This window comes from Triticum urartu, chromosome 2A (genome assembly GCF_056163025.1).
Source record: "Triticum urartu cultivar PI428250 chromosome 2A, HENAU_Tu73, whole genome shotgun sequence".
NCBI classification, from domain to species: domain Eukaryota; kingdom Viridiplantae; phylum Streptophyta; class Magnoliopsida; order Poales; family Poaceae; genus Triticum; species Triticum urartu.
The window spans coordinates 183,809,983-183,836,974 of NC_141874.1; the positions used below are offsets into that span (position 1 = coordinate 183,809,983).

At 51.1% G+C, this 26,992-nt stretch overlaps 1 protein-coding gene and 1 long non-coding RNA gene across 3 annotated transcripts; both read left to right on the forward strand.

Annotated features, from left to right (window-relative positions):
- The first annotated feature begins 314 nt into the window (after positions 1-314).
- On the forward strand, positions 315-3,931 carry LOC125531934 (uncharacterized). Of its 2 annotated transcripts, none has more exons than XR_015616023.1 (3): positions 315-796; positions 902-996; positions 1,457-3,931. It is a non-coding gene; the product is annotated as an uncharacterized LOC125531934 (long non-coding RNA). The 2 variants fall into 2 exon arrangements; XR_015616022.1 differs by having other exon boundaries at positions 316-796; positions 894-996; positions 1,457-3,930.
- Positions 3,932-8,235: 4,304 nt separating this feature from the next.
- LOC147984463 (uncharacterized) lies at positions 8,236-10,947 on the forward strand. Its single transcript, XM_087543559.1, has 4 exons — positions 8,236-9,193; positions 9,792-9,906; positions 9,988-10,275; positions 10,356-10,947. Exons 1-4 carry the CDS (start codon positions 8,720-8,722, stop codon positions 10,580-10,582), a joined length of 1,104 nt encoding a protein of 367 aa, XP_087399685.1. The 5' UTR covers positions 8,236-8,719; the 3' UTR covers positions 10,583-10,947.
- Positions 10,948-26,992: the final 16,045 nt, after the last annotated feature.

Below are 26,992 nucleotides of genomic sequence, written 5' to 3' on the forward strand. Positions count from 1 at the left end.
AAGTATCGTGCGACATTCCAAAGCCAGACCGTTGCGATCAGGGTGCTGGAGGCTCTTGGGGTCGCAGCCCGCATTCCTGCCGGAGGCAAGTTTTATAGTCTCCCGTTGCAACGCACGGGCATTTGTGCTAGTAATAATAAATTACGGATTGACTCCGTAGGTTCACCGTCATAATACGTTTTCTTCTCATGTCATAATACGCTTTTACGATTTGTAGAGACAAAATCGTAATATAAACAAGGTGGTACTAATTTGGGTTGCCAGAACCCTGTTGTTTTGGGTATTTCAACGCGCAGTCCTCACAATTAACACGAACCGGTACGGCTGAGGGAAAAGGAAAGAAAATCAGCGCCCCCCTCCCCCCAAACCGCACGAGTCGCACGACCACCCTGCGCCGCCTCCTCCGCCCATCGCATCGTCCCCCTCACCGCCGACGGCCTATGCCCCTCCCCTTCGCTTCCCTCCCACAACAAGTGGACCCCCACCCATCCATCTCTCTCTCCCTGGACACATCTCCGCCGCCACAGATGCCGGCCGATTCCGGCGTTCTCCGGCGACTTCCGCCACCGCGCAGCACCGGTCCAAGCTCGCCTCGCTCCGCTGGATCTTTTCCCCCAGCGGGATTCGCCGCTATCGGCCACCAGCGATGACCTTAAGCCCTCACCATGGCTAGGGTTTCTGGCGCCTCCACATTGGCGTGGCTCCCGCGCCTCCAGCGGCTCCTCTCTGACGCCCACCGCGCCCTCACACGCAGCTCCATCTCTAGGATGCTGCTCCTCCGCCTGGTGGCCATGGAGTGAGTTCATCCCCTCCCCTATCTCTCCCCCTTTCTCTCTCTAATATCTGGTTTGATCCTCCATGGTACATGTATATGGTTTGATCCTCCATGGTAGATGTGCAGGGCAAGGATTGGATGCTTGAGGAGGGAGGGGTCGACCTTGCCTTGCTGCAGCTCGGGGCGCACCACCCATGGAGCTTCCTCCTTTCTGTCTTCAGGTGAGTTCACCTCCTCCTCTCTCTGCTCTTGTACGTGGCCATTGAGGCGTTGCTCTTGGTTAGGATTTACCACTGTTTGGGAATTGGCTACTGTTTGAGGTCAATTTTGTTGATACTGTTGAGTGTGGATTGTTCCTTGAATTGAACTGCCAGGTTAACCATGAATTTGTTAGTTGAATTGATGCCTGACTGAACAATAGTTGTTAGTTGAATTGTTCAATCTTCAATTTAGGGAGCTGCTACTGAAAGATGAAAAAAATTTGGTACTGTTTGAGGTCCCTGTGCCTCCCGTGCTCATGAACTTGCTACTGTTTGAGCTCAATTTTTTGGTACGGTTTATGTGTTAATTGATCCCTGCTATGTTGCATCCCACCCTCCCCTTTGGTGATGGCAGCCCACACTTGCATCGGAGGAGCTGCTGCTGCGCTTCCTTCTCTGATTTTTCTGCTGCATGTTGCAGGTGTTTGATGCATCGACAAGCAACGACAGGGTTCGACGTCGGCTGAGCTAGCTGCTGGGGACGCCTCTCTCTCAATTATTTCTATCTCCGTCTCTGTCATGATATTTAGAAGCCATCTATCAATCCCGTCGATGCCTAATTCCAAAATCCCATTTCGCTCGCTCTCAATACCCCGTCCCTCTCTAGAGTTACGGGATGCGCTACTGCCGCCGCCAGCATGGTCCCAACGGCCGCTGTGAGTCTCCCCGATCGACGTCGCCGTCCGTCTGTGCTCCAAGCTCGATGGTTCCAGTAAGAGATTAGACAATGATGACAGTTAGGTGATATTTCGTAGCGTTGTTAATGTCAGGTATGTCGAAAATTGCTCTCTTTTTATTATCATTTACTTAGCCAACTTATTTTACTACCTGGGGTGTTCTGGAGTTTTGTTTCTAAAACAGATTGTGTTTTCTTTTGTTCTGGAGTGTTGGTACTGATGCATAAAACTACTGCATCCAAAATGGCATGGTATTATTATTTTTATTTTTAAAAGAATGCCACTTGCCTTAAGCTCTCAGTAAATCAAAATATGTACTCATGTTATCAACACTTGAATATTAGTATCAACACTTGAATATGCATTATGATTTAGTGCACGTTCAACAAATGGTCAATGGATCAGTATTTTCTGGAAACTTTCTGTTCCATATGAAGTTTTGATTTCAGCTTGATATATTAATAATATTATTACCATGTTTCTTGTAAATATCTATTTGAGAACTTTGCAACTAAATTGGTGCATGTATATTATAGAAGTAAAACACTTGAAAATAGATTCAGCATGGTTCCTGCACTCCCAACTTTTCATTGTTGACTGCTCGTCAGAAAACAATTATTCATCAGGGGCAGTCATGGTTGTTCGCGACTCCGCAAGAAGATGATCAAGGGTCGGCGGCGCGGCTGCTTCGTCGTCATCTTAGACGAGCACCATCCAACACGATTTTCCGCTGCCATGTTCCATGGAATGTCACTACTTTTATCATGGCATCCAACACTTGCAGATGTGACTCAAAAGGGGGTTCTGAAGTTGATGAACTTGGATGGCCTGACAGTCTACCATACCAACAACCATCTCCAAGTACACGAACTTGAAGAATTTCTTAGATTCATACACACCTTCAGTTATAGATACTTGCTTCTGATATCATTTTTTATCTCTGTATCTTTTTTCAATCTGTTCGTATTGATAGCTGAGAGCGACACTTAGAACGATAATTCAGATATCATTTTTATATTTAAGATGCAGGCTGAATTTCTTACTTCTGTAACTTAAAAAACTATTATGTCAGATACTTTGTGTCATGTGTACTTATTGATTTCATATATGGTGCAGGGTAGTTGATTCTTTACAAGTGTTTGGAGCAACCAAAATTCAAGTGAGAACACAATACTTCGTTGGTGTGTCCATACATATGTCTATATATATACGCGGGAACCCTCAAGTGAGTACGAATCAAATGAACGATGCCCCAAGAACTCAGGTGCATTTCAAAATGTTATATTCCTCCCACATTCAGCCAACTGGAGTATCCTGCTCTCCCTTCTAGAGGTTCTACATCCTTATTTTACGAATCAGGTGCTTGCATTCTATTGTACTCCCTCCATCCGGAAATACTTGTCATCAAAATGGGTGAAAATGGATGTATCTAGAACTAAAATATATCTAGATACATCCATTTCAATGACAAGTATTTCCGGACAGAGGGAGTATCAAGATGTGTAAATAATTAGTAAGTTGTCTGCTGATTACCAGGTTCGTTGACTTATGAAGGAACTCTTACTCACGAAAGTGTACATGCAATAAGTTCTGTAGTTCTCATATTTTTTTTTTACCAAAAGACAATTGACTTTACTTGGTTCATTATTTTGTTCTGTAGTAATCTATCATATATTCGTAGTTCTGAAGGATCTCACATTTCAAGTTGTCTATAAGTATGCATGCTTGGGACAAGGGTGGATGAAATATCACTTTGATTAGTAGGGTGCATTTTTACTTGCGTGTCCATGCATATGTTTTTTACTAATCGTGAAGACTAGAGATAAACAACATGAAAATGGTCATGCTCGGTTGGATGCAATGCATAATAATACATGCTCCTGCTCAAGTGGAAATCTGATCATACCTATATATATCTTCTAGAACTGATGGTGAGTTGTATGGTACTGTGTGTCGTGTATAATGAATTCTTCCTTGCCTGTTTTTCCTGTCATGACAAGGTTTTAATAGCGTATCTCCCGTTGCAACGCACGGGCAATTGTCCTAGTAAATAGAAAAGTTAAAAGCAAAATAAAAGATAAAAAACAAAACAAAACTCCCTCCTCCCCGGGCCACATGGCCCAGCTGGCCTCACTGGCCGAGCCAGGCCCAGCCCACCTCCACTTGTCATGTTCCTCTCGCTACAGGAGGCTGGGGTGGCCGTGGCGGCCATCCACTGGCGGAGACCTGCGTGGCGGCCATATCGCGCCCCCCCTCGGCTACTAGACCCCGGCGTCCTTCCTCTTGAACCCTAACACCCCCCCCCCCCCCCCCCCCCCCCCCCCCTCGCTCCCACTCTCTCCCCCTCCTCCAGATCCAACCGCGCCCGACGCCGTCGTCGCCATGGTTACCCTTGCCGGCGTGGCTACCCTCCTCCCCGGCGCCTGAGGACATGTCCCTCCGCCCCGCCGTGGTTTGCTTCGTCGCCTGGAACCACGAGACCAAGACGGAGAGCCCCACATCACGGGGATCGAGCTCTCCTTCCTCCTTCGGACGTGGCCGTTCGTCAACGACTCCAGCACCGTCGATCCTCGCCGAGCCCGCCTTTGCACCCCTACGGGATCTCGGTGAGCCGCCCGTCCAACCCCTCTATCCACTCCCGCGTATGCGTACATGCGTGCAGCTGCTGTGCTGCTTGCTTGCCCCGCTCCCGCCCCTGCACGCCTGCCACTGCTGACCGCGTCCGCGTGCCCCGCCGTAGCCACCCGTTCCGCACACGGCCTGCCGTGGGCCCGCCCGATGCTGCGCTTCCCGCGCGGGTGCTTCCCGCTGCGGCCTGCTGCTGCTCTACTGCTGTCGCACTTGCTGCTTCCTGCCGCTTCTTGCGCTGCTTCTTCCGCTGCCGTTGCTGCCTGCGACGGCCACTGCCGTGCTGCTCTGCTTGCCCTGCAACCGCGACCTGCCTCACCCCTCGTCCCGCGTCGCTCACGGGCCCAGCCTCACGCCATGCAGCGCCGCGCCCCCGACCAACTCGTGTGCATGTTGTTGCTGCTCCACTGAATGTACTACTACTAGTTACTGTAGCTGGTACTAGCTAGCTTTGCTAAATCTACAATGACTAACCCTCTAGACAGCCCCTAAACTGTGGTTAAACAGTTGTTAACATTAGTGAAAATAATATGAGTAGAAAGTATACATGAAAAACTCCATTTTATCCCACTGGATCAAATCCCTTCGATGCCTGGGTTAAATCCTACAAAAATCACAAAATGCTAAGTTCTGTTAAGTGAAAAACTGAAAACAGCTTTATTTTCATAGCTACTTTAGAGCTATTGTTGATCAAGCTAATGAACTCTAATATGGATAAAAGTGATACTAACATGTAGATAGCACAAAAATGCTCAAAATTGATATAAGGCACAAAATCATACAAGCTATAGAACTGTAGTTGTAGCCTTTGGAAAACAACCAAGTGATGTTTAAAAAACTGTCGAATTCTCAGACTTAGCAAAATTTCAGGGATTTTTAGAATATTGCTAAAACTTTGATAATTCATAGAAAAATAATCGTAACTGGGATGAAAAAGTTTTATACATGAAAGTTTCTCAGAATGACGAGACGAATCTGAATATGCGGTCCGTTCATCTATCACATGCCCATATCATAGTGAACATGCAATCGTCCCCCTCCGTTTCATCTGTTCGAAAATGCCTAACTTCGGGAAAATTTCCCGGATGTTATCCCCCTTCGCCGGTATCGTGTAGCATTGCGTTAGAACACCCCTAGCGCTGCTTATTGTCTTGTCATGCATAGTATTGCACCTGTTTGCTTTGTATTTACTATTTCTTCCCTCTCTTCTCTTCGGTAGACTCTGAGATTGATGCTGCCGCTGTGATCGACTACGTCGACGACGACCCCTCCTTCTCGTCTGAGCAACCAGGCAAGCCCCCCTTTGATCATCCCGATATCGCCCATTCCATTCTCTCATGCTTGCATTAGATTTTGCTACTGTTATTGTTTGCTCCTATTCTGATGCATAGCCTGTTTATTTTAACCGGTTGTTGTTACCTACCTGCTTATCCTAAACTGCTTAGTATATGTTGGTTAGAGATCCATCAGTGACCTCCACCTTGTCCTTGTTGCCCCGCTTTATGTTCGATGTCTCGGTCAACGTGATCGACGTCCAGGCCCCGACACCGCACATCACCCCCTAGTTGTACGACTCTGCAGAGTTACTATCAAGTGCCGAGGGTGACACCTCATACATCACTCCTGATGAGATCTCTGTAGTTTAGCTATTCGGTCGTGGTCATCGAGGGTGATTTCCTCCTTAACCACTTCCGATACTACTCTGTCGTGCAACCCCTCAAGTGTGAACTGTCGTGGTTCTAACTCTGACAGTGATGTAGGGGGGTGAGTATGGAGAGGCTAGATCCTAGCTATTGGGAAGTTGTTACACGCGAGGTTTACGAGTTCTCGGAGCCCGGAGGCGGTCGACTGGATTATGCGTGTATGATTACAGGGGTGCGAACCCTTCCTACTGAGGAGGGGGGTGGCTTATATAGAGTTCGCCGACCCCCTCCTGCCCTCAGTAATGCAGGGTTTAAAGTACATTTAAGGTTGGGCGTTACTGGTAACGCCTCTAATAAAGTGCTATAATGATCATGAAGACTACTTAACAGCTGACCGTTTGCCTACGGAGTGACTGTAGGTCTCCTGGCGGTCGAGTGATTAGCTTCATGGTCGAGTGGTAGCTTCTTGGTCGAGTGTCTTGAACCTGTCGAGTGGAGTACCTTCAAGTCGATTGATAGGTGATTTCTTTTAGGGATGTCCTTGGGTAGGACTCTTTGGACGGGTCCGTGCCCCTACCCCATCATTAGCCCCCGAATGGATCGAGGTTAGAGTGGGGAAAGAGTTGGGGATCCTTTCCGACTGGTTCTTTGGGGCTGTATGAGTGCCTCGTTTAGGGTCAGTTGTCACGGATGACATCATCAACCTCTTTCAGTCGCCTTGATCCATTCCAGGCCCTTCGTCGAGTGAATATCTTTGCTTGCGACATGCCGAGTGTTGGTGCGAGCGGGATACTCTGTTTTTAGCAAGCGGTTCTGCGGCCCGCGGATCTCACGGGATTTGGATTTTGGGAAGCGCGCGGGACGGGAGCGGCCGCAGTAATCGGAAGTGATAAAGCGGAAACTCCTCGATCCTCGCGTCGCCTTTTTCGCCACGTATCGCGCGCGCGTCTGCTGCGGGATTTGACTGGGCTGCCTGGGCCTACCGGTCAGCCACTCGGGAGCGGCCCCTTATAAGTTGCCGGCTCGGGGTTTCCAAGCCGCGCGCTTCTCTTCTTCTTCCTTCTTCCTCTTTCCCTTCGCCAGCCCTCCCGTGACCTTCGGCCGTACCCTAGCGCCGTTAGCCCGTGTGAGACCTCGCCGGCGACGATGGCGAAGGGCAAGACCACTGCTTTGGAGCTTGCGAAGAAGGCGGCGGCGGCGGGGAAAGGAAAGAAGTCTTCACGAGGCGGATCTTCCTCCTGGACCACCCTGCCCAAGGGTTGGATTCAGGGCGACTGGATGCCATCGATGCTCCGGCAGGAAGATCTCGACGACATGGTCGAGGGAGGAGCCATTCCCCACGAGGCTGCGCGTCTCCCGGGGAGGGAGATCGAACCGCAACCCCGCGACGGTGAGTGCGTGCTCCTCGCCACCCACATCGACCGAGGGTTTTCTCTACCTCCCCATCCATTCTTCCGGAGCTTCTTGAATTTCTTCGGAGCGCAGCTCCATCACTTTACCCCCAACTCCATTGTCTATCTCGCCGCGTTCATTTCCATGTGCGAGGCCTTCCTGGGTTGCCGTCCGCATTGGGGGCTTTTCAAGCATATCTTTACTTGCCGCTCTCAGTCGGTGAAAAAGGCCAAGTCGAGTGATGAGAAGACGCAAGTCATCCAGCTGTGCGGGGGCCTGGCGATCCAGATGAGGGGGAAGAGCTGTTTCCCCTCTATCACCTTCCCGGAGTCGGTCCGCGGCTGGCAGTCGACCTGGTTCTACTGCCAGGACCAGGCGACCCCCGGACAGTCGACCGGTCTTCCTCCTTTTTCCCTCGACCGAGCCGAGAAGCCTATCTCTCTGAAAGTCACGCCGGAGGAAAGTGCCCAAGTCAAGGTATTGGCGGGGTCAAGTGGTTGAGCTTGTCCGTGAGGGGGTGACTGGGATGGACCTGTTAGAGGTCTTTCTCCAGAGGCGCATCCAACCGCTCCAGGCGCGAGACCACCCGATGTGGCTGTATTCTGGCCTTGACGACACCACTCGGATCCACCCGGAGGAGGTCACCGACGAGATGCTGGAGGGGTGGCTGTCAAGCATCACGGGGAACAAAGACAACCCCCGAGGAGCTAGAAGGGTAATTCCACTCGACAGCTCATATGAAGTGGATCAGGTATGTCTTTGTATCGGATATCTGGTCTTCTGTATTAGTCTTCTTCGGATAAGTCGATTGACTTTCGTCCTGTCTGTTGTCTTCCAGGCTACCACTGAGATGTACTCGACGCCCAACGGGGCACAAGGGCCGACTGAGGAAGGTGAGGGGAGTGGAGGCGAGAGCGGGGATGACCAGGTCGAGTGGGAGTTCGACGGTGAGGGAGAGGAAGACGACGACATCTTCTCCAGCGAAGAGGAGGAGGAGGCTGAACCCTCCCGCCCGGAGGGGCGGTCCAAGCTCGCCCACGATCCAGCGCAGGAACGTGGCAAGGCGACTGCTCCTGTTGGGCAGTCGTCGAAACGCCCTCGGACTTCTTCTCCTCCGCCGACCGGGAAGGCTCCCAAGCACCCACGAACGACGCCATCCAAGCCGCCCAAGGCCTTGCCCAAGATGAAGATAGTTGTTCCCACCATTTCCGGGTAACAATAACACTTGCTTTCCTTTGTCGACTGTGGACGGATCCTTGGTCAATTCACTGGGCCAACTGACTAACTTTCGGGATTTGCAGTGGTGCAACTTCTGAGGTCTCCGCCAGGAACGACAACCAAGAGATGGAGGACGCTGTCACCTCCAACCCTGGTACGATTACTGACGTCCTGCTTTCGAGTCGACTGAAACTTTATTGCGACTCTAGTCGATTGAATGTTTTCCTTGCAGCTCCTCCTCATGTTATTGACCTCCCGGACGACGATGACAACGAACCACTGAGGGTGAAGAGGAAGAAGAAGGCGTTGTCTGGCAAGACTCCGCAATCCACTCCGGCGCCTGAGGCCGTAGTTCGGGATGATGGCGAACCCACTCGGGCTTCCGTGACTTTCGTTGTTCCTCTGACGAGTGTGCGGCCTTCAGCGTCGACTGCGGATCCGTCTTCGCTTTTTGCTGCGTACCCCGTCCCTGAGGACCAAGCGGCTGCTGCGAAGGAGGCTCTACGCCAGGCTGGAGTCATGATGGAACAGGTAAAAGTGGCTCAGGAGGCTTGCCAGGCGGCTTATGACGCAAGCTCGGCTCTTCAGAGCAATGTCCAGGTCAGTCGACTTCAACACTTGGTCTGTTTTGATATGTCCTTTGAAGAATCTCTTTTCCGAAGATCTTTAAGTTTGTACACCCACTGGGTGTGTTTGCCAATTCTTGGACGAGTGGGGGCACGCTAAGTGCACCCACTGGGTGTAGTCCCCGAGACTACGGTCGACTTCTGGCAGTCGACTGTAGTCTTTAAATTGAGTCGTAGTTGAGTTTCTTCGCTCTGTCTGATCGGGCCATGTCGAATGGAACGGTATCCCGTCGACTGCGGGCAGTCGACGTCTTTCTCTCTTTTTTTTCACTGTGGGGGCACGCTGAGTGCACCCACTGGGTGTAGTCCCCGAGGCTACTGTCGAATGTTTTGCTTCGGCTGTAGTCTTAGAAACTCCATTATTGTCTCTTAGCTGCTCGGAAGCAACTTGTCTTGGACTCGACTTCAGGGGTCGGTCGGGTGGGATAGGAACCGGTGGGGGCACGCTAAGTGCACCCACTGGGTGTAGTCCCCGAGACTATGGTGGACTGCTGGCAGTCGACCGTAGTCTTAGTATTTACTGCCTTTGTTGCTTTTTTTTTGAAATTGTAACTCTTCCCCTTTGACTTTAGAAATCTTGTGATCTTGGAACCCGCTTGGCTGACTTGGAGAAGCAGCAAATTCAAATGAACCTTGATCTGGAGCTGGCCAGGACAGAGCTGCAGAAGGTCAGAGACGGCGCCGCAGGTAAGACGCCTTTGTCGACTGTTTAATTTTTAGGCTTGAGTATCTTTTCGCTTTCTCCGACTCAATCGTCATTTTTTGCAGAAAAACTGAAAGAAGCTCTGGCGAAGAAGGATCAGGACTTGGCTGCCGCCCGTAAGGAGGCTGATGACAAGACCGCTCTGGCCGCGCAGAAGCTGGCTTCGGTCGACCAATTAGAAGGAGAGAACACCAAGTTGAAGACCGCTCTGAAGGAAGCCAATAGGGAGTGTTCGCGTTGGAAGAAGGAGCACCTCACCCTGAGCGAGAAGATGGAAGGCATCGCTCGCAGGAGGGACGACCTGGAGGGCTACTTGAGGAGCTTTGCCAAGAAGTTGTACATCAAGCTCGAAGGTGCACACTCAGTTCCGACTGGTTTTTTTGTGTCGACTCAGTTTTACGGAATTTGACTTATCCTTGGGTCGTGTATGCAGAACTTTGCCAGAACTTTGAAGAGGAGACTGGGCGGATCGAAACAGGTTTGGATCCAATCAACTCTCCGGTGAAAGATGAAGCTGCCATGAACCTGCTCCGACTGGAATCCCGTGTTGACGGCGTCGTGGATTACTTGGCTCGACTGAAGGTTGCCATGGCGCGGATCGACCCGACGCTTTGGCCAGAGTCTACGCTCCAGAATGATCTCGAGTCTCTGATGACTTGACTCAACGGAATCCCTGACCGAGTGCAGGAGTGGAAGAAGTCTTCAACTCGGTGTGGCGCTGGCGTGGCTCTGTCTCTGGTCCGCGTCCATTGCAAGGAGGTGCGGGAGGAGAAGCTGGCCGCCATCCAAGTCGCCAACACGAGGAAGCACAACTTCCAGGACTTCATGGAGACATTTATTGCTGCTGCTACCCGTATCGCAGATGGGATCGACTTGGATGAGTTTGTCGCCCCTGCCACTCCTCCTCCTCCTGAGAAATGAAAAAACTTGCCTCGGAATGCCGAGTGTATTTTGTAATCCGTTAAACTCTGCCTTAAATTTGCCTCGGAATGCCGAGTGGGAGTGTAACAGTTAAACTCTGCCGAGCCGGGGGCTCGAGTACTTTGATCTGAGGTCTCTGGGACCTTTTAGGCTTTATTTGAACTTGATTTGTCGTTGAATCTCTTTGTGGATGATCCGTCGAGTGAAACTTGGTCTTCACTCGAAATAACTTTGTGTCTGTGGTGCAGCTCCGAAGGAGAAGGTAGTAGTCGATTTACACCCTGTTACTGCAGGGTGGGACGGAGCGCACATTGTATTTGTGGCGAAGCTCTCCAGGAAGAGGTGGCGGTCGACCCACGCCCTGTAGCTGTGGGGTGGGACGGAGCGCACATTGTATTTGTGGCGAAGCTCTCCAGGAGAAGGTGGCAGTCGACCTGCCCCTCGTCGTCCTTGGGAAAAGAGTTGTGTCTCATACTTAGGCGAGCGCTGGGCTGCAGCTAAGCCCCCGAGTGGGAGGTTTGCTCTCCACTCGGTAGGATTTTTCAAACCTAGGCGAGTGCTGACTGCAGCTAAGTCTCTTCGTAGGAGAACTTAGGCGAGTGCTGGACTGCAGCTAAGCCCCCGAGTGGGAGGTTTGCTCTCCACTCGGTAGGATTTTTCAAACCTAGGCGAGTGCTGACTGCAGCTAAGTCTCTTCGTAGGAGAGCTTAGGCGAGTGCTGGACTGCAGCTAAGCCCCCGAGTGGGAGGTTTGCTCTCCACTTGGTAAGATTTTTCAAACTTAGGCGAGTGCTGACTGCAGCTAAGTCTCTTCGTAGGAGAACTTAGGCGAGTGCCGGACTGCAGCTAAGCCCCCGAGTGGGAGGTTTGCTCTCCACTCGGTAGGATTTTTCAAACTTAGGCGAGTGCTGACTGCAGCTAAGTCTCTTCGTAGGAGAACTTAGGCGAGTGCTGAACTGCAGCTAAGCTCCCGAGTGGGAGGTTTGCTCTCCACTCGGTAGGATTTTTTGAACTTAGGCGAGTGCTGACTGTAGCTAAGTCTCTTCGTAGGAGAACTTAGGCGAGTGCTGGACTGCAGCTAAGCCCCCGAGTGGGAGGTTTGCTCTCCACTCGGTAGGATTTTTTGAACTTAGGCGAGTGCTGACTGCAGCTAAGTCTCTTCGTAGGAGAACTTAGGCGAGTGCTGGACTGCAGCTAAGCCCCCGAGTGGGAGGTTTGCTCCCACTCGGTAGGATTTTTCAAACTTAGGCGAGTGCTGACTGCAGCTAAGTCTCTTCGTAGGAGAACTTAGGCGAGTGCTGGACTGCAGCTAAGCCCCCGAGTGGGAGATTTGCTCTCCACTCGGTAGGAATTTTTTTTTGAACTTAGGCGAAACGGATTCGCGGCTAAGTCACCCACTGGGGGTTTTCGTGTGTAAACAAAAGTGACAGCAATGATTGGAACACTCTTGTCTTTGATAAAAATGAACTGCGGAAGTTTCTCTTATTACATCTTTATAGGAAGGAACTTAAGTGTAAAAGTGGCGGAGCAGCTCTGCGTTCCAAGCTCGCGGCTCGTCGATCTGGCGATCAACATTGTAGAGGTGATATGCTCCGTTGTTGAGGACTCTGGTGATGATGAAGGGGCCTTCCCAAGTAGGAGCAAGCTTGTGTGGTTTCTGTTGATCCACTCGGAGGACCAAATCTCCTTCTTGGAAGGCTCGACTCTTCACATGCCGGGCATGGAATCGACGCAAGTCTTGCTGATAAATGGTCGATCTGATCATGGCCATCTCTCTTTCTTCTTCCAGGAGGTCTACTGCATCTTGCCGAGCCTGTTCTGCTTCGTCTTCGGTGTAAAGCTCGACTCGGGGAGCGTTGTGAAGGAGATCACTTGGCAGAACGGCTTCGGCTCCATAAACAAGAAAGAATGGGGTTCTTCCGGTCGACCGGTTAGGGGTGGTCCTTAATCCCCATAGAACTGACGGAAGCTCGTCGACCCAGGCACCTGCCGCGTGCTTGAGATCACGCATTAGTCGGGGTTTTAGTCCTTTGAGGATCAGACCATTTGCTCTTTCAGCTTGTCCATTCGACTGGGGATGGGCGACTGATGCATAGTCGACTCGAGTGCCTTGAGAGGCGCAAAAGGCTCTGAACTGGTCTGAATCGAAGTTTGACCCATTGTCAGTGATGATGCTGTGAGGGACTCCATATCTGAATGTTAGTCCTCTGACGAAACTAATAGCAGTGCAAGCATCGAGGTTCTTGATGGGTTTAGCTTCAATCCATTTGGTAAACTTGTCGACTGCCACAAGCACGTGGGTGAAACCGCTCCTGCCTGTTCTCAGAGGACCGACCATGTCCAGTCCCCAGACAGCGAAGGGCCAGACGAGTGGAATGGTCTTCAGGGCTGATGCGGGCTTGTGTGACATGTTGGAGTAGAACTGACACCCCTCACACTTGTCGACTATCTCCTTTGCCATCTCATTTGCTCTTGGCCAGTAAAATCCCGCTCGGTATGCTTTGGCCACAATGGTCCGAGAGGACGCATGGTGACCACAGGTCCCCGAGTGGATCTCATCAAGGATCATCTGACCTTCTTCCGGTGTTATGCACTTCTGACCGATTCCAGTCGCGCTTTCTCTGTACAACTGTCCTTTTATGACTGTGAAGGCCTTGGATCGACGGACGATCTGTCGAGCCTCTTCTTCGTCCTCCGGGAGTTCTTTTCTTAGGATATACGCGATGTACGGTACCGTCCAGTCGGGAGTGATCGTCAAGACTTCCATGATTAGGTCGACCACTGCAGGAATTTCGACTTCAGTTGGATCTGTGGCACTTTTCGGCTGTGGGGTTTCTTCTGTGAAGGGATCTTCTTGGACTGACGGCGAGTGGATGTGTTCCAGGAACACGTTGCTGGGAATGGCTTCCCTCTTGGAGCCTATCTTTGCCAGATCATGAGCTGCCTGATTTTTCAGTCGGGGAATGTGATGAAGCTCCAACCCCTCAAATTTCTTTTCTAGCTTTCTTACTGCGTTGCAGTAACCGGTCATAGCCGGACTTCTGACGTCCCACTCCTTCATCACTTGATTAACCACTAAATCCGAATCGCCATAGACCATGAGGCGACGGACGCCGAGTGAAATGGCCATGCACAACCCATACAAAAGTGCTTCATACTCTGCTTCATTATTGGAGGAATCAAAGTGAATCTGGAGAACATATCTGAGCTTATCTCCTCGGGGGGAGACTAAGACTACTCCCGCGCCGGAACCATTAAGCATCTTAGATCCATCGAAGAACATGGTCCAGTGCTCCGAGTGAACTTGAGTCGGAAGTTGCTGTTCAATCCACTCGGCGATGAAATCTGCGATTGCTTGGGATTTGATAGCCTTCTTTGCCTCGAACTTGATATCTAAGGGAAGGAGTTCAATCGCCCACTTGGCCACTCGACCAGTTGCATCTCTGTTGTGTAGAATCTTTGACAGTGGGGCGTCGCTGACGACTGTAATGGAGTGGTCAGAGAAGTAATGTGCAACCTTTTTTGTGGTCATGTAAATCCCATATACAAGCTTCTGGTAATGGGGGTATCTTTGTTTTGAAGGGGTCAAAACTTCAGACACGTAATAGACTGGGCGCTGAACTCTGAAGGCCTTTCCTTCCTCTTCCCGCTCGACCGTAAGTACTGTGCTGACAACTTGTCCTGTGGCTGCAATGTAAAGCAGCAAAGGTTCTTTGCTGATTGGGGCAGCAAGCACCGGCTGGGTGGAGAGCAGAGCTTTGAGATCTGCAAACGCTGCATCAGCCTCTGGAGTCCACTCGAATTTGTCAGACTTCTTCATCAGTCGGTAAAGAGGCAACGCCTTTTCACCGAGACGAGAAATGAATCGACTTAAAGCGGCCAAGCAACCTGTAAGCTTTTGGACATCGTGCACGCGTACAGGACGCTTCATCTGGAGTATGGTGCCAATTTTCTCAGGATTGGCATCGATTCCTCGTTCGGAAACGAGAAAACCGAGTAACTTTCCACCTGGAACTCCGAATGTGCACTTTGATGGATTGAGCTTGATATCATACCTCCTGAGATTGGCAAAGGTTTCAGCAAGGTCAGCCCGTAGGTCGGAACCTTTCCGGGACTTGACCACGATATCGTCCATGTATGCCTCCACATTCCGACTGATTTGAGTGAGTAAACACTTCTGAATCATTCTCATGAACGTGGCTCCGGCGTTCTTGAGGCCGAACGGCATGGTGACGTAATAGAAGCACCCGAATGGAGTGATAAGCTGTTTTGATCTCGTCGGGCCCATACAAACGGATGTGATGGTACCCGGAATAGGCGTCTAGGAAAGACAGTCTCTCGCACCCCGCAGTCGAGTCGACTATTTGGTCGATGCGAGGGAGGGGAAAATGATCTTTCGGGCAGGCCCGATTGATATGCTTGAAGTCAATGCACATGCGGAGCGACTTGTCCTTTTTGGGGACCATGACGACATTGGCGAGCCACTCGGAGTGGTAAATTTCTCGGATGAACTCTGCTGCTAAGAGCCGAGCCACTTCCTCGCCAATGGCTTGCTTCTTCTGGACGGCGTACCGTCGAAGATGTTCCTTCACAGGCTTGAATTTTGGGTTGACTCGTAGACGGTGCTCAGCCAGCCCTCTGGGAACTCCAGGCATGTCAGAGGGTTTCCATGCGAAGATATCCCAGTTCTCACGGAGGAGCTGGATGAGCGCTTCTTCCTATTTGGAGTCGAGCATCGTCGAGATGTGAGTCGGAGCAGCGTCGGGGTCGGTCGGGTGAATGTGGACTGTCTTTGTTTCGCCAGTCGACTGAAAAGCTGATTCTGAGGCGGGCTTCTTGGCTCGCAGCAATTCACTCGGATCGGCAGTCTTTTGGTACTCTTTCAGCTCGACTACTGCCATCTGAGCGTCAGCGATCTTTGAGCCTTTCTGAAAGCACTCTTCTGCTTTCTTTCGGCTGCCAGTAACAGTGATCACACCTTTGGGGCCAGGCATCTTCAGTTTGAGATACACGTAACATGGTCGAGCCATGAAGCGTGCGTATGCTGGCCTACCCAAAATTGCATGATAGGCACTCTGGAAGTCCACAATTTCGAATGTCAACCTTTCCTTGCGGTAATTCTTTGAATCACCGAAAACTACATCAAGAGCAATCTGGCCGAGCGACTCGGCTTTCTTCCCAGGAATGACTCCATGGAAGCTCATATTGCTAGTACTAAGTCTGGACATCGGAATGCCCATCCCTTTCAAAGTCTCAGAGTACAGTATGTTCAGGCCACTGCCGCCGTCCATTAATACTTTGGTCAGTCGAGTGCCTTCGACAACTGGGTCGACCACCAAAGCTTGCCTCCTAGGGGTGGCAATGTGCGTCGGGTGATCCGACTGGTCGAATGTGATGGCAGTCTGCGACCACTTCAGATAATTGGGTGTTGCCGGAGCAACCATGTTCACCTCACGGTTAATGACTTTCAGTCGACTCTTGCTCTCAACATCAGCAAAAATCATCAGGGTGGAATTGATCTAGGGATATCCATCGTCACTGTCTTCTTTGCCTTCGATCCTGTCGGGCTCTTTTTCCTTATCTTTGGGCTGCTTGCCCTGGAACTGCTGGATCAGGAGCCGGCACTGTCGAGTGGTATGCTTTGGGTAAATAAAATTACCCTCTTCGTCTTTCTTGGTGTGGATGTGACACGGTAAGTCCAAAACATCATTCCCGTCTTGATCTTTGACCTTCTTGGGCTTCCAGGTGCCCTTGGGTTTCCCCTTGAAGTTTCCCTGGGCAACGGCTAGGGCCTCCCCGGGAGCAGCTGGCTCGGCCTTCCGCTTCTGTTTCCGAGTGGAGTTTCCTCCAGTTTCCTGGGCGACTGCTTTGAGCTTGCCGCTTCGGAGTCGATCTTCGTCTTCACCATTAGCATACTTGGTGGCGATCTCCATCATTCGATTCAGAGACATCTCTCCAGTTCGACCGAACTTCAGATTCAACTCTCTGTATTTAACGCCCTCTTTGAAAGCGCAAACTGCTTGATGGTCCGGCACGTTCTCAACCGTGTGGTGCAGCGTGATCCACCTCTGGATGTAATCCCTCAGTGTTTCATTCGGCTTCTGCACGCAAGACCGTAACTCTGTGAGGCCCGCAGGTCGTTTGCATGTTCCTTCAAAGGTCGTGACAAACACTCGGGAGAGGTCCTCCCAGGTGTAAATGCTGCTAGGTGCCAACTGATTCAACCACGCTCTGGCTGAGCCCTCCAACATAAGAGGCAAATGCTTCATGGCCACTTCATCATTGCCACCGCCAATCTGTACAGCCACTCGGTAATCTTCGAGCCAAGTGTCAGGCTTGGACTCGCCGGTGAAGTTGCTGACTCCAGTTGCCAGCCTGAAATTGGGAGGAATCACTGCGGCCCTGATGGCTCGACTGAAGCACTCCGGCCCTGAAACACGTACTCTGCTGCTGCTGGCAGGCGCATCTCTGTTGTGGCCCTCTCGATGAGCCCTGTTCCTGTCGACCAAACCTTGAACGAGGATAGACCTCGCATCAAAGCCTGGGTCTCTGGGGTCGACTGGAATCCTCTGCCCAACACTGTGAGGGCGTCTGTCATCTTGCCGTCGAGGCGCATATGACCCGCTCCTCGGGGGAGGGGTTGGCACTCGACGTCGATCATCTCGTCCGAATCGATGATCATACTGTTCATTTCTCCTGTACTGATCATGCCGGTCATCACGTCCCTCACGCCTCGGGGGCGATCTCGGGCTGTGGGCCGACTGGACTGTGTCTGCTGCAACGGACCGACTGTGGATCCTATCCCGCGACTGAGAAACGGCGGAATTCTGGTTTCTTGCCGCCCGGAGCAATGCTCTGATCTGCAACAAGCCCCTGCCTGCCTCTGACTGGGATGGCTGAATTGATTCTGCTATACGGGCTGCAGCGGCCAAATTCTGAACTGGGGTTCGATATACCTGAGGCGGTGAGAAGGGCCGGCGCCGACTGGACTCGGGAGCTAGCAGACGTCGACTGGACTCGGGAGCCCGCCGACGCGCTTGCTCGTCGAGTATTCGCTGGAGATTCTCCAGTCGAGTGCGCTCGGCCAGGTTAGCAAGGCGCACGTCCTCCAAGGCCCGGGCCTCGGGGGTTTCTCCGACAATAGGAGTGTGGAGCGCGTCCATGTTCCGGCGGCGAAGCTCCTCCCGCTGTAACGACGTGAGAGGTTCGGGCAGATACTCATCGTGGGAACGCGACGGGTCGCCTCCGCCCGTAGCTCCGTCACCGCGAGGGAAACCGGGGGGACTGTGTGTCCCATCGACCGCCAGAACCTCAGCCGCTGGGTCGCTGCTGTCGCACTCGGATGCGGTCCCCACGGAGCCAGTCAACAGGTCAAACAGGCCATAGAGGGACTCGACGGGCTCGATTGCCGCAACTTGTGGGGCGGCCGACTGGCGGGCCACGGCGTGCCTCACCCACCGCTGAAGTCTCGACCGACCGGAGCGCTTGCGCTGGTGGGAGACAGGGCGGGGAGACGACGCAGGGGTCGACCGATACTGGGTCGACGGCTGCCGCAGGAGGACGCCACGAACGCATGCACGGAAGTGCGTCGCGCCGCGGACGGGGAGCGCGTCGATGTCGAGCGGTGCCTCCTGAAGCCAGGCGGAGTCATCGGCGATGAAGGTGAGCGCGCCGAGATGGATCTCGCGGCCCTCCACCAAAATTCCGCAAAAAACCATGATCGAAGGGATCGGAAAAGATCGCAACTTCTCCAATTAAGCGCTAAGATTCCTGCCCCACGGTGGGCGCCAACTGTCGTGGTTCTAACTCTGACAGTGATGTAGGGGGGTGAGTATGGAGAGGCTAGATCCTAGCTATTGGGAAGTTGTTACACGCGAGGTTTACGAGTTCAGGCCCTTCTCGGAGGAAGTAATAGCCCTACGTCTCGGAGCCCGGAGGCGGTCGACTGGATTATGCGTGTATGGATTACAGGGGTGCGAACCCTTCCTACTGAGGAGGGGGTGGCTTATATAGAGTTCGCCGGCCCCCTCCTGCCCTCAGTAATGCAGGGTTTAAAGTACATTTAAGGTTGGGCGTTACTGGTAACGCCTCTAATAAAGTGCTATAATGACCATGAAGACTACTTAACAGCTGACCGTTTGCCTACGGAGTGACTGTAGGTCTCCTGGCGGTCGAGTGATTAGCTTCATGGTCGAGTGGTAGCTTCTTGGTCGAGTGTCTTGAACCTATCGAGTGGAGTACCTTCAAGTCGATTGATAGGTGATTTCTTCTAGGGATGTCCTTGGGTAGGACTCTTTGGACGGGTCCGTGCCCCTACCCCAGGTACATAGCTTCATCATGAACCTCAAGGGTGGTTCCTCTTATGTTCACCCTGATGATTACATCGAGTGGAATCCAACGAGGTTGGTTCCTCAGGGTTTCCCTTGGTGTTAGACACACAATTACTATGGTTACTATGACTTTACACTGAACCATGTTACTAAAGATGGGTCGGCCTTGAGGGGTACCCGCATGAGCTTAATTGCGAGTGATGTGGAGTTGGGTTGACCCGGAAGGTGCCCGTGAGATACTTACGAGACGTGGCCGGGCATTCTTAGCCCTTGCCGCAAGTACTCGAGACGGGGCGACGGGGTCACATCTGTCGTGAGTCTCTGCTCGTGACCAAACTACCAACACACTAACGGTTTGGATATTTGATCCGATGGCCTCTAGCCTGATAGCACTAACCATCACGTGGGCATAGTATGGGCGTTCTGCGTCGTATACATCAGCCGAAGCTTAATAGACGCCAGCGACTGAGCGGCGCGCGCCGGGTTGGACTGCGTAAGCTCCTGCCTTGTTTAAGGAGGTAGCTAGGTCTGCTCACCGGCCGCGTACGCAACGTGCAGGAGTTCTCGGGGAGATGGCCCATGACCCCTGGGTGCATAGGCTTAGTCCGGCGTGCTGACCTCTCTATTAAGCCTAGGTCGGGTTGCGGCGTATTGTTTGGCCGAGGCCGGGCATGACCCAGGAAAGTGTGTCCGGCCGGAGTTAATCGAGCATGGTGGGTAAGTTGGTGCACCCCTGCAGGGAAGAAAATATCTATCGATAGCCTGTCCTACGGTAACGGACACTTGGAGTTGTATCCCGATCGATACAACTAGAATTGGATACTTGAGATGAGAAATGGATAGGAGAAATGGATAGTATGGCTCTGGGATTGCTTTCTCGCAGGAAGTCAAGAAAGGGTCTCTGGCCGAGGTTGATGACACTACTACTACTTTACTTTATGCTACTCTACTCCTTCCTGTTGCTGCAAGATGGTGGTTTCCAGAAGATGCTAGTCTTTGATAGGACTACCTTCTCCCCTCTATTATGGCTTTTCTGCAGCCCAGTCCACATATACAGCCTTCCTTTGATAATGTTGCATATGTAGTGTAGATCCTTGCTTGCGAGTACTTTGGATGAGTACTCACGATTGCTTTGCTTCCTCTTTTCCCCCTTCTTTCTTCTTTCTGGTTGTTGCGATCAGATGGTGGATCCCAGGAGCCAGATGCCACCCAGTCGACTACTACTACGCCGAGGGTGTCTACTACTACATGGAGACCACCGACGACCAGGAGTAGTTAGGAGGCTCCCAGGCAGGAGGCCTTGCCTTTTCGATCGATGTTGCTTTTGTGCCAGCCTTCTTAAGGCAAACTTGTCTAACCTATGTTTGTACTCAGATATTGTTGCTTCCGCTGACTGTTGTGTATTCGAGCTGATGTATTAGAGTCCTCGAGGCCCATGGCTTGTAATATAAATCTTGTATTACTCTTTTATTTTGTGTTTAGAGTTGTGTTGTGATATATTTTCGTGAGTCCTTGATCTTGATTGTACACATTTGCGTGTATGACTAGTGTACGATTGAATCAAGGGCGTCACAATCGAGGAGAAGTAGAACACGGGAGGCCGCCGCCGCTTGGGTCCCATGAAGGCCACCGCGGGGGCGACGCCGGCGTACACAACAAGTGTCTTGCCGGATCCTTTTGTTGCGAGGACCTTCGTCGACCCCGCATGGACTCCACGGAAGCGGAGAAGCCCCCTTCGACCATCATCTTGGGCATCAGCCAATCATATCAGTTGGGCAGCGGGGAAGCAAGCCGTCCTTCGCGCTGAAGCATATACCTCCGGGGCTCCCGGCAGTCCGGTGATCGTGCTGTCGGACATGAGGAACACAAATGGATCAGTGGGAGACCATTTAGGCTAGGTATTATATACCTGTGTTGTACAGAACTAGCACCGCTTAGTTGATTTGAATGTAATGGAATCTGTCATGTTTATATGAAAATCCGGTATTTTATATGAATTCCGTCATTGTTTATGAGAAATATCGTTGTGTTTGCATGAATTTCGTCCGGTTGGTTGAGTTGCTGTCAGAATGTGTGCGGCTACGGTTGGATGGCGTAATATGCGGGTCGCCGGTCAGTCTGCGGCCGGCTCGGGCGGCGTGGTGGTACAAAAAAGCACAGCTCATGCGAGCTCGTCTCCAACGTGCGCGCTGGAGGATGCATGAGCACCCGAGCCATTCCTCGTTCATCGGTGTCAAAGGCACCGGTGGACAAAAGGGTCGCCAATATTTTGGCTACCCCGGGAAAAATCCAAACATCCCCTCCCAGCAGATTCAAATCCATCGTTCGCCGTGAAATTTTCCCATGTGTTGTTTTCATGGACTAGCAAGATGCCCGTGCATTGCAGGGAACATGAAGATGCATTTTTTCACAAAACACCTATTGTGATTGACCCATGCAAGAGTAATCCCATGTGTAAAAACTAATCATATCTCAAGAATTTTATCGGAAAAATGGTATCTCGAGAATTTCATTGAAAAAATGATATCTCTACTCCTATAAAAGACTCAGTTGGTGATGATGTTGTGTATGCCATCCGTCATTTCTGACCATTAGATCTACATCTAATGGTTGCGAGGTAAGTTATGGCATTTTTGCAACAATAGCCCACTTCTCTACTCCAATTTGAAGAAAACCCCTTATTATCTTGAAAGCAACCACATCCCTCCCTCGCCTCATCAAAACAACCTGAGAAATATATTTTGAGTGAAACATAATATATTTTTAGTGGTATATATGTATATCAAAACAAGAATGTTTTCTTTCAAGTTTGTGAACAAGTACTATTCTACTTTGGATCCGTTGCAATGCACGGGCACATTGCTAGTCTCGAGAAAGATGAGAGATAAGGTGAGGAGGAGTGGGGCGTGGTGGTGACTGGTGGTCGGACTGGGCGAAGGCATGGGGATGGACGGCGCTTTATGTCTAGGTTTGTATCTCTCTCACACACACCCACGTAGGTGGGGGACGTGCACGAAGAGAAGAGGTGCACGCGCGGCGCACGTACTCCCGTCTCTTTCCCAACTACACCCGCGCGGGTACACGGTGGAGCTAATTTCTGTACGAAAAGGCAGCCCACGCGGTAATTTGACATGTGTACTGGTTGTCCACTTAATGGAGGATCGTCTACCGCGGGTGAACAAACAAATTGCGACTTGCCGCGTTATGTTAAAAAAGAGGCAAACCATGTGGGGCCTACCTTAGAGGCAAGGCTCTATACAGTGGAGTACTTTTGATGTGTCTCGTCAACTCGCAGAACGAGGAGAAGCTTGCTTAGTACGTCGTCTCCCCCGCCCACAGGCGCGGTGGCTCGCAGGATGAGGTGAAGCTTGCTTACTAGTACACCTTTATGCCCGCTCCCTCGCCCACGTGCATGGAGGCTCGCAGGACGAGGAGAAAATTTTACTACTCCCTTCGTTTACTCCTCGTCCCTACCTTGTTTAGAGAGATTATCATATTGTTTGGAATATATGTCCTTTAGTAGTACTCCCTCCTTTCCAGTTTATGGCTCAATTTCCTTGGAGTAGTATATAGGAGTAGTACTACTACATCAATTTCCTTGGAGTCTGTGGTGCAACAAGCTACCCTAGGCTATGTTACTACTCCCTCCTTTCCAGTTTATGGCTCAATTTCAAAATCTCTCCAACCAAGGTAGACGGTGAGTGGTGGAATTAATTTTGTAGTTTGCACAAGTAATGTACGCTCGTTTTTCTCAAGAAGTTATGTTTACCGAGGCATTAATTAGAACGAATGCATGCATGACCACTAAATTTCCATGAACTTCTACATGCATTAGTGAGTTTTCTCTTGACAATGCTTGCATCGGGCTACATGTGATGGTACTACTACTACTACTAGTAGAATTGAGACTTATAATACGGAAAAACGAATGTTTTTAGACGAGCCCTATAAACCGGAAAGGAGGGAGTAGTAAGTAGTATACTACCTCCATAGTGGGTACGTACTCAGTAAAATCAGATTTTCCCAAAACTAAGTCGCTCAACATTTATTTGCTTGTTTCCCTTCCTGCCTCGTTGCCTCGAACAGACTATGCCAAACTCCCCTGCCTGCCGCGCGGGAAAAGACCCGCCCTCGCCTTTTTTAGTCCGAGTTTGTATCGATGGATCGCGCGAAGCAGCAAAAACCAAGCCGCGTCTTGTAGGAGTACTCCTCCGTCGACGCTCGCTTTCATGAATTCTATACTTCCTCTCGCCAACATGTGGGACATATGGCAACCGGGTCGACGTGTCATGCACCAACTAACAGTGCAGAGCAACAGGGGACGCACCCCAGTCATACCGCTCCAATAGTAGTAATGAGCAATGAGACATCAAATCACAATGCCGCACCTTCCCAGACGGACGAAGCAACCATTATTTCACACTTCGCTTCGCCATCATCTCCTTCAAGAAAACCACGTATAGTATTGCTTCTACCATTGTTCTGCCTCAAGAGGGACACCCGCATTGCCTTGGTACATCATGACACGTGGGACCGCATGACAGGCCATGCTCCCCCGCCCATCACTCGGTAAAATCACCTCATTTTTACTAGTACTTCCTCCATATCGGTTTACAGGGCATGCACGTCGTTCTAGGTTGAGAATTTAACTGGCTATATATGTGATGAACAGTATATGTTTAGAAACTACATCCGCTTAAGAATCGAATGATATTCTTTTTGTGACACAGTAACTCATATTTAGTTAGTCAAATGGATGACCGAGAACTACGTGCGTGTCCTATAAACCGAGGCGGGGAGGGTAGTACAATACATATCTTTTTAGATCAATATAGTTAGGATTCACTGAGGAGCAAAACCAAGTGGTAGGCTGCTCCTGTCGTGTTGGCGTAGCAACTCAAGCAGGGTCAGTCTGCACACGACACACTTAACAGGACCCCTTTGGCCGACATGTGGCTCATCCACCGTCTTGTTCCATGTGCGATGCACCAAATTATAGTTCGGAGCAGCGGTTGGACTTGGAGGCACCCCGGTCGTAGCGCCGCAGTTGTAGTAAATGAGCGATGAGGGGTCAAATCACAAAGCCCCACCTTTCCTGCATTAAGCTGGACAGACGAAGCAACCATCATTTCACTCTAGGGCGCAAGAGCATAAAGAAAATAGAAAACCAATGATGCGTGCGGTAGCTACCTAGGGCACGCTAGGGTAGGGGCCTCCACTACAAATCCTTTTTTTGAAAGCGCCTCCACTACAAATCCGCTTCTCCCTCGTCCTCTTGAAGAAAACCGATGAAGCGTGTGGCGGTAGGGTTTGTAGGAGTACTACGGCGTGCGGGGCCACGTCATAGTAAACGGGAGAGGGATTGAGTTTGAGTTGACGCCTTAATATGTGTGGGACGCTTGGTTTTACTGGAACGAGGAAGCATTTTGGGTTCGGGGACCAGTGGAGATATACGTACAAAAAATTGTGGACGTACGCTACAAAAAAAGACACATCCGTGACATTTGGGCCGAACGAATTTTTTCTTGTCATACATATGACACTTCTAAGACGATAATTGTGACAAAACCCGGTATCATCATAGATGTGGTGGGCTCCTACTTCTATGACAAAAAATCATGACAGAAAATGGGCTTTTCGTCCTGGGCGGGCTGGAGACGCAGCTGCATGACAACCCTTGGGCCGTCCATGACGGAAAAAACCGTGGTAGAAGCTAGGGGAGGAAAATTTCGGGGAGTTCCCGGTTACTTTGGGAGGTCAGGGGCTGAGCGATGCGCATTTCTCTCATACACGTACGCGCGTGTGTGCGAGGCGTTGGCTCTAACTGAACCCGAGTGAGGCGTTGGGCTCTAACTGAACCCGAGCGATTGCACTGCTGGCTACGTGTTATTGAACCTGAGCGATCGATCGATGGCTGCTAACTGAACCCGATTGAGCGATTCCTTCGCTACTGCTGCTAACGGAAGCCGATCGATGCTGCCTCTGGGATGAACAGTGAGCGGTGGCATTGCCTCTGGATGAACAGGACCCCCGTGGTGTGGTGGAGGGCTGGATGAACAGTAGACGGTGGAGGGGTGCCCGTGGAGGAGTGGCTGAACAGGACCCCGTGGTGTGGAGGGCTGGATGAACAGTAGACGGTGGAGGGGTGCCCGTGGAGGGGTGGTTGAACAGTAGCCGGTGGAGTAGCGCGCGGTGGAGGCTGGATGAACAGGAGCCCCTGGAGGCTGGAGGAGGTCGACGGTAGCCCGTGGAGGCTGGAGGAGGTCGACGGTGGAGATGAATAGTATCCCATGGAGTCCCGTTTTGCGGTACGCCACACCCCTCCCGATGAACAGGACCCCCGTTTCGACCGTAGCGCTCCAACACAAGTCCATTTCATCCGGTTTGCGGTACTCCACACCCCTCCTGATCAACAAGACCCCCGTTTCGACCGTAGGAGGTCCGTTTTGTCCGTTTTGCGGTACGCCACACCCCTCCCGATCAACAGGACCCCCGTTTCGACCATAGGAGGTCTGTTTCCTCCGTTTTGCGGTACGCCAGACCCCTCCCGATCAACAGGACCCCGTTTCGAACGTAGGAGGTCTGTTTCCTCCGTTGTGCGGTATGCCAGGCCTCGTTTCCATCGCCTGTTCCGTCCAAGCCCTCCCGATGAACACGGCCACGCATTCTGTTCCGACCCATCCGGTTGGCTCCCACACGTTCCGTTGCCTCCCGATGAACCCGACGCATTCTGTGTTGGAAATATGCCCTAGAGGCAATAATAAAAGGATTATTATTATATTTCCTTGTTCATGATAATTTTCTTTTATTCATGCTATAATTGTGTTATCCGGAAATCGTAATACATGTGTGAATACTTAGACACCAACATGTCCCTAGTAAGCCTCTAGTTGACTAGCTCGTTGATCAATAGATAGTCATGGTTTCCTGACTATGGACATTGGATGTCATTGATAACGAGATCACATCATTAGGAGAATGATGTGATGGACAAGACCCAATCCTAAACATAGCACAAGATCGTATAGTTCGTTTGCTAGAGTTTTCCAATTTCAAGTATCCTTTCCTTAGACCATGAGATCGTGTAACTCCCGGATACCGTAGGAGTGCTTTGGGTGTACCAAACGTCACAACGTAACTGGGTGACTATAAATGTATACTACGGGTATCTCCGAAAGTGTCTGTTGGGTTGACACGGATCAAGACTGGGATTTGTCACTCCGTATGACGGAGAGGTATCACTGGGCCCACTAGGTAATGCATCATCATAATGAGCTCAAAGTGACCAAGTGTCTGGTCACGGGATCATGCATTACGGTACGAGTAAAGTGACTTGCCGGTAACGAGATTGAACGAGGTATTGGGATACCGACGATCGAATCTCGGGCAAGTAACATACCGATTGACGAAGGGAATTGTATACGGGGTTGCTTGAATCCTCGACATCGTGGTTCATCCGATGAGATCATCGAGGAGCATGTGGGAGCCAACATGGGTATCCAGATCCCGCTGTTGGTTATTGACCGGAGAGCGATCTCGGTCATGTCTACATGTCTCCCGAACCCGTAGGGTCCACACACTTAAGGTTCGGTGACGCTAGGGTTGTAGGGATATGTATATGCAGTAACCCGAATGTTGTTCGGGGTCCCGGATGAGATCCCGGACGTCATGAGGAGTTCCGGAATGGTCCGGAGGTAAAGAATTATATATGGGAAGTCTTGTTTTGGTCGCCGGAAAAGTTTCGCGCATTATCGGTATTGTACCGGGAGTGCCGAAAGGGGTCCGGGGGTCCACCAAGGGGGTCCACCTACCCCGGGGGG